Source organism: Falco peregrinus, chromosome 10 (assembly GCF_023634155.1).
Source record: "Falco peregrinus isolate bFalPer1 chromosome 10, bFalPer1.pri, whole genome shotgun sequence".
Classification (NCBI taxonomy): domain Eukaryota; kingdom Metazoa; phylum Chordata; class Aves; order Falconiformes; family Falconidae; genus Falco; species Falco peregrinus.
The window spans coordinates 19529285-19542590 of NC_073730.1; the positions used below are offsets into that span (position 1 = coordinate 19529285).

Sequence of the window (13306 nt, forward strand, 5' to 3'; positions counted from 1 at the left end):
CTGGCCAGCGTTCATCAGCTCCCTCTTCCAGGACAGGAGAATGTGGACAAGACTCTGATCATACTCTGCTTAGTGCTCCCTTTGGCTCCCTATTTTTACATTTCTTGACCCACACTCCTTTTACCAGCTGTTGCCTGGTTTCTCTCCATTCTCATTTTCTGTAGTTTCTCATTCTCAAGGACAGGTATAATGTTTTGTTAGGAATAAACTGGTATCTGTCCCTAAGCAAAGTGACAATACAAACAGCAACTTGAATTGGCTGCTTAAGAAAAGCAAGAACAGGGCAAGCACAGGAAGGACACTTCTCACTTGCCATGCCACACACAATTTTACAATTTGTATCTTCTGTCTATTCCAGACAGAAGAGATGTCACTTACATAGTAATTCTTCACACGGAAATCATTCACTACCTTTTGCTATCCTTGCCCTCCTTTTCCTGTGTTTTCACCTTAGACATGTTTGTTACCTACAAATGGTAACAAATGTTACTCAACAATGAAAATGCAAGAAAATAAAACCCAGTGGTGGACACATTCATTTAACATTCAAGAATATTCTACCTTGGAGTCCAATATAAAAACCCCCTATGTTAATATGCAAATGAAATAAATTCTGCATTTAAATACTAAATGAGCAGTTGGATAATGATGTACATAGAATCAAAAGAGGAATCTTTTGGCAGAAAGCATGTCATAACAATAGACAAAACAGATTGAAACTGAACTGTTCTTAGGCATTAGCGCAATCTGTGTAAAAAAGTGAAGCTAATTTTCTTTTCATGTCAGTTTTGCATCTGATCATTAGTCCTCAAGAAATTAAAGAGAAAAAAAAATAATCTGCTAATTTTCAAAAGAACCAGCAGATGCCGTAAGAACCGTTACAAAGCACTACACACCCTGAACCTCACAAGCAATTCCACATCCCATGAAGCTGCTGTATACTTAAATTGCAAAGCTTATCTGTTCTGCAACTTGATATTCATATAGGCCATTAAATTAAGGTAAATGATCTAGCACCTTATTTCATTCTGAAGTTTACTTCACATAAGCAAGTACCACTAAAATGTAGAATTATTTTTTTTTTTTTAAGCCAATGGAAAGAAATCAACTTGACCATGGGATGCACTGTTGCAGTCTACTGCTTTAGGTTGTTTAACCAGTAATTCCCAAAGCAGAGTACCAGCGCTGGGATCTGCAGTGCAAGCACAGTCCCAGATTTCAAGGAGACACACCCCCTCCTTCTCATTGCACAAGTTTTCACAAGGACCAAAAGGTACCACTGCAGTGTTACGTTTTTTTAAAAGCATCCAATATAAAACAGTCCTCAACAAATAAATGAAAACATATGTCCTTTCATCATAAGGAAACACCATATCTTTCAAAGTAGCTTGGCATGACTTTAGCTATGTAATGCTCGCACTCTCTCACCACCTACCCAGTTTTTCAATGAGAAACCCTGATTAAAACCTCCAGGCTCTACATTAATCTATGGATCACTTAATAAAACGCTTGAATACAGGTAATTTGCATTAAAAACTTCATCTTAATGATAGAGTTTGGTGCAGTTAAATCACACTTTTTCTCCCTGTGCAAAGTAAGGCTAGATTATTATATGCTTAATTAAAATTTAAATATACAATAAACCTGTTACTGCTACCTGCTACAAGGCAAACAGAATTTCAAACTGCCTAATATCCTAGTAATCAAAACTAACCTTAATTACTATTACAATGCACCTGCTGATATATCCAAGTACGTACACCCTTAATTATATCATCTCATGAGAGGGAAGAGCAAACAGATTCTGGGCACAGGCAAAATAACAGTCTTCTCTATCTTTAAAGTTTCTATCTTCATGCCAGAAATGCAGTTTCCTTTGGTTTAATTTCCTGAACCGCGCTGCTGCCGTGGAAGTCTGTGAGTTTATAGACAAGTGCTAACAGCAAGAGAAGTAGGGTAACAAGTACATACTTGCTTAACTAGGATGAAACGAAGTTACTTATGTCCTCCATTCAAACATCACAGTATTTTAACAAAAGAATAACAAGTTAACAAGAGGCAGAGGGATAACAAACCTAATGCTTACCTTTACAAATCACCCAACAGATTAGATATTAATTCATCTCACAATGTGTTGAAGGAGGATTTTCTGTGCCTCGTTTTAACATCACGGGTAAGATCTCTTAGTATTTCAGTGTCACAGTATCACACAGATACCGTATCTCTCAGAAGAAACGGTCAGTGCAAGGTAGAACAGTAATTCTCTGCCTTTCCTAAGGGGAGAACTTGGTGCAAAATGCTAATCAGGCTTTCTCTGGTAGAGAACAGCTATGTCATGGAAAAGATTTTTGCTTTCTCAGAGTCTGGAAGCCCACGCAGATTGTATTTATATACCTTTATGATATTCTGAAAGATTTTCTAAAACTCTTGAAACTATGGCTCAAAAACTACAGATAGATGATTTCCCAATGTAAAGAAACACTGAAAATGGAACTGGTTGGTTAGCCTGAAGTCATAAGAATTGTGGCTTTTTAAAAAAAACACAACCCCCCAAAACCCCACCAGAAACCAAAACAAGGTGTCTCCACAATTTTACTACAGGGTAGAAAGTTAAGTAACCCCACACTAACTAATGTTAGCCTAATCCTTACTACGCGTGTACCTAGGAATATATATCAGAACTCATTATACCACAGCTAGCAAGCCCTCCATGATTATAGATGAACCTCTCTAGGTGGGGAGAAGCAGAAAATAGCTTAAGGAATGACAGTATGAATGAATGAAATAAAAGCTTTAGTATATTTCTTAGTTTGAATATCAAATTGGCAAAAAGAGAACTGAAACCAAGCACAAAATAAAAAAGTTAAACAAAAACTCTTCCAAAATATTATTGTCTTAAAGATCTGTATGATAATTGTGGAGATGGAAAGAAGCAATGTTTTACTGTATTTTTCTCTATTTTCACATAACTCTAAAGGCTTGAAAAAGCAAAGTCCAACTGCTAGGTGTTAACATCACTCACTAAAAACTTCAAGCCTTGAGGGAATTCATTGTATGAATGGAAATGGGAAATGTATGGGAAAGGAGTAGTTTGGAGTAATTAGTTTTCCAATAAATTAGCAGGGTGAGGTCTTAGGAAACTGTTGAGGTAATCTAAGAGCCCAATGCTAAGAAAAGAGGTTCCTTCTTGCCACCTCATTTCATTGCCAACAGTGCTTCCAGCACTTCCTTGGAATCTGTCTCTTGCCATCTGACACCTAAGCAAATTGATTTGGCGTGCAAAATAACTATAGATAACCCAAAGAGATAAAACCCACATGGTTTTCTGCTTATGTAAGACAACTTATCAATGGATTGGAAAAACACTAGAACTGTGACCCGTGAAGGGTCTAGGAATAAAACTGGATTTTTCAACAGTTCAAACCATCAGATGGACTCAGCTGTTTCGTGAAACTACTCTTAGTGGACGTTACTCTGCTGCGATGCTGAAGAAACAGCGAGCAGGATGACAAAGAGAATGGCTCAACCAAACACCGAAGAGACTGTCATTTACTGGTGCTGATCCCGAACACCACAGGCAGGTCTCCCCCAGCATCTTCCTTTCAGCTTCCTGCATATGTCTACAAACATACCCTCAAACTGCTTTATCCCAATTCTCCCGCTACACAGACTAATAGTTTCACTTTCATCTTGTATTTCCCATCTGTCTGTATTCAACTTCTTATCCAAAACACAACATGTGGGTTTCAGGGAATAAATTGTCTGGTTTGTGTTTGCACAGACAAAATGGGGTCCTGATTAAAGACTAGCCCTCCTGAACATTAGGATAAAACAAATAAACAAAATTACACACAGGAACGTGTGTAATCCTTTCCCAAACATACCTGGGTGTGTGTGGGGGGGAGTGATTTTATCTTCTAGTTTTACAACTCCTAAGACAACACGTTTCTCACTTCACTTACCTCCTCACAGGTCCACTGTGACTTCGTCCTCTCTCCCGTTCCCCAGGAAACATTTCTATCTCACAGTGTAGAAACTGTGCACGGTAGGAAAGGGCTTGTAGTACAGCCTGAAACCACAGCACCACAGCTCTCCTTTCAGCAAAGCAGTAGGTAAGGCAGCCCCTGTTTTGTGCCTGCTATCCAGTCTCACCTCTGTACCATATTCCACCTGCGCCGGTACAACTGTTAGTGCAGTTGCAGTGAACTGAATCAGGAAGCCAATCCAGGTTAACTAAAGTCCCTTCTGCTTTCCCTTTTCTGCAGGGTTATTTTTAACCTAGATCAATTTCAAATTCAGTTCACCTTGTTGTCTCATAAATAGTTGCTCCAGCACACTTGAGGGCACAGAGGCAGGAAAAACGTGGTAGGGGACAGAAAAACAGCACTGCAACTGAAATAAATGCTTATGAAATAACACCTTGCACCTGTAACAAAGACAAGATTGTGAGCAGCACTGCAGGGCAGGCTCTGCCAAGTTCTAGCCCTATGTTTCATAGTTTTTAAGAAAAATCCCCACCCATTCAAGCTTTCTAACACTGACAATTCTGCAAGCGTAAATAACCAGAAGCATCGACTGAAAAAAATACACTCTACTTGGATCTGATTCGGAACCCACCTGCTGTGTAGCAGAGACAATATTCTTTATTAAACTAACTGCTGTAGTTTAAAAAAAAAAAAAAAAGTTCCTGGGCAAACAAGTCCTTCCTGCCGTCTGTGGTAAGGATGCAGGCAAAATACACAAAATCTGACAGCCATCTGAAGGCCTTTTCACAGCTTTCTCCAAAGAAGAGATGTGTCAGTTATGGAAGAATTAACTAACTGGAGAAGACTCCCTGGCAGCCTGATGTGTGGCATGGAGCACAGCCCTCAGCCAGGCAGGGCAGCCCATGACACTAACATGCAGCATTGTGTCCTTACAGTTTTTCCACTTACTTCCCTGTCCACATTCTGCTCCCTGTACCAATGAGACTGTTAACTTCCGCAGCACAGACATAGCCTTAATTACAATAAGGAATAATGTGACTGTTGCCAAAAATATCAGAAATCTGAGTATTTTTCAAGATATTACATTTGGTTGTGTCGTTTCTACAAATGTGGTTACATGGGTAAATGAGTGAACACTAAAGAAAACCAGTAACAAGGGGAATGTCAAGTAATTTGAAATATTCTGCCTTCAAAGCAGTCTGAGGCTGTAATAAAGGCCTAACTACAAAGCTAAATACACAAATTATCACTTGGAGGCCTTCTGACCTTTTGTTATGGTACCATGTGGCTATCATTTACTGATAGCCCCTCTCTTTGCCAGTCCAAGCTGTCAATAAGCATTTTGTTTTTAATTAAAGCAGAATTTTCAAACGGTGCATACTGGTAGTCTTATATTGGTGATCACAGCAAAGGAATTTTTAGGTGTTTCTTCAGCAAGTAATTAAATCCTATTTCTGATTTTCAGATGGAGTTCCTTATTGCTGAAACCTAATAGATCAATAGTGAGACAATACAAGCCCAAAAATGCAAGAAAAGAAGCTTTAAATACATTGTTTGGAGATGTAATCCATACAGTCCATTCCAGCATCACTGGAATACATATTGTTAATTAGTGTTTATACAATACATATTATAGCTGACGTTCGAAAATGTGCAAGCGAGGCTCCAAAGGCTATCCATTTCAAAAATCAGAGAGCATAAACACAATGACCAAAAGACAACAGTCATTGAACAAAACTACACTCAGATCAAAAGCACTGAAACAAGGGTCTCTGGAAAAGTGACAGGGAATCAGCAAGTTTGGAACAGCAATGGACACAGAACTTTTCACCTCTACTTCACTGATTTTAATCTAATAAAGGTCAGTGGTGACCTCCAGTCTTTACAAGAAAAACTTGTAGTGTCTTTTGGTCCTTAATGAGCAAATACAGCAGAATGACCCAGCACTGAATACACATGACAAAGATTTTTTTTAAAAAAAAAAATTGCAGTTCTAAGAAATGTCCCCTGAGGACGTTAAAATCTACTAGCAAAGGAAAATGAAGGCGGCTGCATCTTCCCATCAAGCACATTTCAAAGGAGCACTACTTACAGAATAATTATAAGAGTTAAAAAGGGAAGAAACGACTATAATAGGAACTCTGTCATACTGAAGATACTGTAGTGGGAACACTTTGAAGAGGAGTGAATGAACATAGAACTCACATGCAGAATACACATCACACATGCTGTACTTGGCTATTTAAAGACCACAGAAGTCAAAGTTAGTAAAGTCCCGTTAGATTAATAAATTCCTCATGCGCTGGAAGCTGGCGATCTGGCTACCAGGTAAGAAGATAGGTATATAGAATTGTGTTTTGGAAATCATGTATGGTTTAATTTTAAACATACATTTTAAGAGCAACTTATACCACATATCGGCACAGAAAAAGCAGTAAGGACCACCTGAATCCTGGCTAACACAACTCAGAAGCAAAGCCCATGTGGTTTCAACACCTATTGGAAGAAGAGAAAGCATACAGATCTTCCAGTCACAAAGAGTGTATTCTAATCACCTAGTCTCTCATACAGTTTGATAATTAGAAAGAAACAGACAATATCACAGCTAGGTATTCTTGAATCTAGTGGTGGTGGTGAGGGGGAACAAACAAACAAAACACCAAGCGAGGTTACTATTAATTTCTAAAGAAACTTCTTGCTGTCATGTATGACATCACCTTGCAGATCTAAAGTGGCAAATAATTCAAAGCCATACATAGTAATTACTTAAAATCTGTGTTATCAAGTTATATGAAGAACAAGAAAATATAAAACTTTCTGCAAAGTTTATAATTTGCAAGGCTGACATTCATTCCAGTTTAGAAAATAGTTCTAGTAAAGTTGAAACATTCCCGTTTCATGTAAAATCACTAATGATCTTGAAAGTAACAGATGCACTTACTGGATTAAAAAAAATACCACTGTGACCTTTTTTGAACTCAGAGATGTGTTGTAGTTATGCTTCTTCTATGTTATGTGCTACTTTAACAAATGATTCCAAGACGATGAATATTAATAAAGCTAACATTTTCCTACATTAATTGCAGCAACTTAAGGTAAACTCCTTGTGGCCTTTTTTTTTTTTAAATGTAATTTATCACTTACTGACATTTTTAATTCACAGATTGCAAAAGCAGTTCTCTCAATTACTGTAAATAGAACAGCCGCAAAAAAACCAAACCAACCCAAACAATTCAGTGAATAACTAAAAGAGTATTAGGATGAGGGATCAAACCTAGAGACACTTTTAAGACAACTGACAATTGTGTCTCTTCTGATCTCAAACGAAAAATACTTGTATTATTAAAGACCTTCAGAATTTGTTGGCTTGCTGTGCCCTGTGGAAAACCATGAATCCATTTAAAACAGGTACAGAGTTTAAAACGGGTACCCTTAAGCTTCTCTTTACTAAGGGATCACTTTTAATTTTGATCCTCCAAATCAAAATTCACCGCATATTAGGAGAACCTGGAACAGAAGGGCATAGAAAGAAAACCCTAACGGACTACACCAAAGCCTTCCATCTTCTGTATATACATATATGTATCTTCTCCTCCCTGCTATGTAAGCCTGATTCACCGTTTTGGTGTCTAAGCTTAAGAAACTTAACCAGCATTCAGATTTCATTCACCTGCAACTTCTGCCTAGGAATACTCTGAAACATTTGCTCCGTTCTACCACTAGTGTTGACATCCAACTGGTTTTATTCCTCTTCACAGCCTGAGTGAATCAACAAGTACTGAAGATATTTGAATATACCTGGAAAGCTAAAATAAACAAGAATATAAGGGCCACAGTTAGGTGAAGAGCATTTACTGTGCTGACCACAGATAGTGAAAGAGGTCTCAAATTACACTTCATGAACTTGTAAGCACAGCTATTCAGTGGAAGCTGTGTTACCCTTCATTGTTCTTTCAGGGACCTTAGCATGTCCTTGATCCACACAATGCCATATGCTCCATACATGGATCAAGGGCATAACATCACCTTTACAAGTCAAACCTGGATGTTTTTCTGTTACCACTTCAAACAACTTCTTTTTCAGTGTCCTAAAGTTTGGAATATGTGCTACTAAGAACACTTAACACACAAACAGGAAAACTGGCTCAACAACTTGAATATGTATTCAGAAAATTAAAGCTCCACCACATTTCATGTTTCTTTAGTTTTTCATTGCCATGTGTCGTATGATTAGATTATGCATCAACTTTCACTGCCAATAAACCAAATATTGCTTCTAATAATTTATTACGTGTATAGTATTCATACACTATTGATCCTCCACAGTAAGCAAATCCTGGTCTTTCCCAGCAGTATGTCAATGCTGATCAATTTCTTCTCCTAAGTTACAGAAGCTGTAATCTTTACAGAGCTTTTTGCTGCTAAATACACTAATTGAACATCTGAGCTTGATATCTCTAGCAGCACCTCATTTTTAAACTCTAACAAAGGGAGAGAGAGGAGTTCTGAAGCAAACTCCATCTGCAACTTAAAAATCACTATTTGGTAATAAGAGAAAAGAATTAATTAAAATAGAAGTAAACAACTGTGTGGTGTAGTGTTATTTAAGTGCACAGACTAACAGCAATACAGCTACTATGAAATACAAAATGCGGTGTTTTGTCATCTGAAGTACTTCAAACAATGCACACACACTCTCTCTCCCTCCACACATATCTTGACAGGTAGGCTAAAATACTTCCTATCAAAAATGAATGCACTCAGCTAAATAAATAAAAATAAAAAACACTAAACAATAATGGTCAAACACTCGTAAAACATTTGGACTGTGAATTCTACAATAACAAGAAAGGACTCAAGAACTGAAAGGCAAAACCACAGAAGAACTGGGTAGATGAAGCAGAGCCCCTGGTCCCACAGCTGGAGACACCCATGCAGATCCCCAGGCAGCCAGAGGAATGCTGTGCAGGCTGGCACCGGCCTCTTCAAATTGGGTTACCCGGTTCTACCCCAGAACTCAGTAGTAAGCACACAAAAAGTAAACAAACTGGAAAAAAAAAAACAAACCACCCAACCCAAACAAGTAGTAACTTCAACATTTAAACTTTTTTTCCATCTTCATAACGCCCAAGGAATTTCCAGTAACAAAAAGTATTGTTCTAGGAACACTTGTGCTTGCACAACTGGCTGCCCTCTGCATCTGTGTTTTCTCTTACCCGTCACAAACATACCCAAAGTTTTCCACCAGAAGCGAAGCAAGGAAGTTAACTTAGTAAAAATAAAGTACGGTGTGTTTTTTCCCCCAACAATTGAACCCTATCTGAAGTTTATGCCGAAATACTTCAGACAGGAAAGAAAAACAACCCGCCAGCCAAAAGCACCCCGCGACGGCAAGTTCAGATCAATGCTTTTGTCTTCCATTTTACCCAGGGATCGGGAGAGCAACGTTTGTACCAAGCGCTCTCCCGGGGCGCTCCCCGGCGATGCACACACGCCGCGGGGCCGGGGCAGCGGGCAGGGCCGCCGGGGTCACGGCACCGCGCAGGCTTCGGAGTTCCTGACCTACATTCCCCGCAGCGGGATGAAACCCTCCCGCCGCAGAGCGAACGCGGCGCGGCGGCCGGCCTCCCCCGCCGGCAAGGGTGTGTTCAGGGGTGGGGATAGCGAGCCGGCCGGGGCGAGGATGGAGGCTGGCGGAGGCGCTGACACCTGCCCGCCGCCGCCACCCCGGCCCCGCCGGCGGCTCCTCCTTGCCCGGGGACGGACACCTGCTGCGGGACAGCCGGCCGCTCGGCCCAGCGGCGGCCTCGGCCCGCCGGCCGCCGGCGGATTTAACCCGCCCATTTGCGAGGCGCTGCAGCCCGAGGCGGCCGGGCGGGCAGCGCTCCCCGCCGCCAGGAGCAGGCCGCGCCGAGCCAGGGGCCGGCGGGCGGCCGGGCCTGCGCGGGGCTGGGGGCTCGGCGCCTCGGCCGCTAGGCCGCGGGGCCTGCGGCGGCGGCGGCGCGGGGCGGGCGCACCAGGCCCGGCCCGCCGGCCCCTCCTCGGGGAGCGGTGCCAGGCGACGGGCGGAGGCGACGAATCCCCCCCTCACTCACCGCTCTCGATCTCGTTGCCCTTCTTGGCGGTGGCTGCGTTCCCCATGGCCGGGCCGGGGCGGCGCGGGGCGGGGGGCGGGAAGGATGCCGGGCGGCTGCGGCGGGCGGGGGCAGGGCTCGGCTGGCGGGGCGGCGCGGCCCGCGGGCGCGGCGGCGGCGGCGGCTGGCTCCCCTCGCCCCACGCTGGGTCTCTGTCTCCGGCCGCCGCGGAGGAGGAGGCGAGCGCTCTGCCCCCCTCCCCCACCCCGACACACGGCGGAAATGACGGCCGGGGCGGCGCCTCCTCCCTCGCTACGCCGCCCGCCGGGGGCGCGCGGGGCGCGGGACGCCGCCGTCCACGGCCCCGGCCGCTGCCGCCGCCTCAGGAGGGGGGGCGCCGCCCCGGCCGCCCGGCCCAGGGGAGGGGGCTGAGGGGGCCCGGGCCGGCGGCGGGCCGCAGCGGCTGGCGGAGGGCAGGGGCGGGCGGGCTGCCCCCGGGGCCGCCGCCGTGGCGGGGGCGCGGCCGCCTACCCCGCGCCCCCCGGCCGGCGCCCGGCCCCACGGGGCGGTGGTGTGGGAGCGCCCCCGCCGCCGCTGTCACGGGCCGTCCCGCCCGCGGGCTGAGGCGGGGGCGAGCCGTGCCGTGCCCAAGGTGACCCCGGGCGGCCGAGCGCACCCGGCCCTGCGGCTGCGCCCGCCGGGGACCCGGCCGCCTCCCGCTGCGCGTCGCCGGCGGCCCGGGGACACCCCCCGCGGGGCGCCCACCGCCGGGCCCGCGGCCGCCGACCCCCCGCGCCGCCCTGGTCTGCGCCCCGGCGGCGGACGCCAGGGAGCCGGCGCTTGCCGCCTGCTCACAAACTGTTGTTGCATGGCTAACAGACTCCAGAAAAAACACAGAAAGCCAGCGAGCTGCCAGGAAAGATTTTTTTTCTTTTCCTCCCCCTTTTTTTGCTGCCACTCATGTCATAAATAGCTACCGCTACGCGTTTTCGAACGGTATTGTGACTTCCAAGCTGATGATAGCTCTCTTTGAATATATATATTTACCATGCAACACGCTTCGAGTGTTTTAGCTCTGGAAGGAAATGCTTATCAAAAGGAAGGCGCTATTTTTTGTGCTTTCACGTGGGGAGCGCGGAGAGCAGGCGCGGTAAGCCTGGGGATCACAGACTGTACACATTTTGCCAGGACAACTGATGCGATACCCAGCCCCTTCTGGAAGCGCTCTCCCCCAGGGCTGCGGCATGCATCCATCGCCCTGGTGGCAGCCGTCCTGGCTACCATCTTTCACAGGGGCTACCAGAATCCCCTCCTGACCCCCCGGGCCACCTGCCGGCCCAGCACCCGCCCTCACGGCCTAATGCTGACTCCGTAAGGCAGGTCTTTATGCACAAACGCTAATGCGTCCTAAAGCTGATACCTCTGGGAAATTTCCTATCTCCTGAGACCGTGCAGTGGAATGCATCGCAGGTGAGCGCCAGGCACTTCTAGCCAGCGTGTGGCTTTACTCTGTCAGTGGTACAAGCTGCCCGGATTATCCAGCTAGACAGTTTTGGGAACAGTTGGCTGAATTATCTTGATGTTCTGTAGGCTGAACTTCTATCAATGAACACTTAAGGGACTTTCTCTTGATTGCCACGTTTTCACTTGCATCACCCTGATCTGGGTGATACTGCTTGCTTCAGAGGAGTACCTGTGTTTTTATGATTAAAGAACCAAACTCTGGGGAAGCCAGGTCTGTGTTGCTTTGAAGATCAGAAACATAGACATAGTGAGGAAATAACCTGCAAACCACTGGGGACGGTGAAGCTGCTACTGCTGAAGAGGGTTGTCTTGTTTTGCCAAAGTTGAAGTCTCTGCATCTTTACGCACTTACCCAGAGGTTCAGTGAGTTACCAGTATTTCACTCTGCCAGGGAAGGGCACGTAGATTGCAACGGCCCGATCTGCACCAGGAGGAGAGGTTAAGCTTGAGAAAAGAAGAGGGTATCTCTGCCATCAACCATCTCGATCACTCAGACAATGACAAAATAATGAAATCTGAGGTGCTGTAGTATTTAAATAAACATCTGAAGACACTACCAGAGATAGGTAAAAAAGTTACCCCAGTTTTGAACATTTTCCCTGCTCCAGCCATCATAATTTTCATTTTGGCCGAACTGAATCTGAGTCAGCTGATTTTCATCCAGGTGCTGACAGGCATTTTGATATCCTTGAGAAGACAGCAGCAGCATCCCTAACAAACGAGATATGCTGCGGCATCTTTAGCATATTATTGGCATTACAGCTCATCCCTTCACTAGCAAATTGTGCTGCATAGGCTTCATATGTGAGGATCCACCAAGGTCCAATAGCCATTACTGCCCTTTGGGATTTGGCGGACCAGAATCAGCTGGTTGTTGCACATACTCCAGCAAAATCCGATATATACACTCACAGCACCGCATATATATGTGCAGCAATGCATGACACTAGTTCTCAAAATAAGCACATGCAGCACTGATGGACTTGCATAAATGCTTATACCCAAACACTCTCATAATCAAAAACATAACAAATACAAGTCAACAGTGCTGTAAAACATTAAATGAACCGCTCTCATGATCCTGGAATTACATGTCTAAGTGAAGATAACAGAAACAGGGACTTAGGGCTGGACGTTTGCATTCTCATTCACACCATTTACTAAACGTATGCCATATTAACCAGTTAAATTAACTGCAGAACATAGCGATGTAGTATAGATTATATATGCTAGGTATGTATATTTCTTTAGCATCCAGAGTATCAACCATTGTTCTAGCCCTAATCTTCAGTTTGCCTTAATTTTCTTACATAAAATCCTTTGATGCTGAAATGCCTCATACAAAAGCCGTTTGTCTTCTTTCTTTCAACACCGTTGTTTAAAAAATCAAATCATACAAACATGAAAAATGTTCTGCTGGATATGTTAGAATACTTTAGTAAACGGTGCAATCTAAAAAAATCAGATTTCATTTGTTTTGCTGATCTGTAAAAGATTTAAAAGAATAGCTATACTCTAAGAAAGTCAGCTCAGCAGTTTTAGAACTATACACATTTAATGATGTAGTTTCAGTGACTCACAGTGGGTTTTCATTCATTTTTCTACATATTTGTTGGGAACTATCAATTAGGAATATCCTAGAAGGCCAATCTTTTTCTCTGATAAAGCCTAAAACTCTGTAGCAGAGGTATAGTTCCCTCATGAAACTTGTCTATTTCACTC

At 44.1% G+C, this 13306-nt stretch overlaps 1 protein-coding gene across 1 annotated transcript in view; it reads right to left on the bottom strand.

Annotated features, from left to right (window-relative positions):
- The window catches only part of PRKACB (protein kinase cAMP-activated catalytic subunit beta), a 74995-nt gene extending 64669 nt beyond the window's left edge, over positions 1-10326 (bottom strand). Inside the window, exon 1 of the mRNA XM_055815212.1 lies at positions 10082-10326. Coding sequence (XP_055671187.1) covers positions 10082-10127 — 46 coding nt within the window. The 5' untranslated portion in view covers positions 10128-10326. The remainder of the gene's footprint in view (positions 1-10081) is intronic.
- Between the last annotated feature and the right edge of the window lie 2980 nt (positions 10327-13306).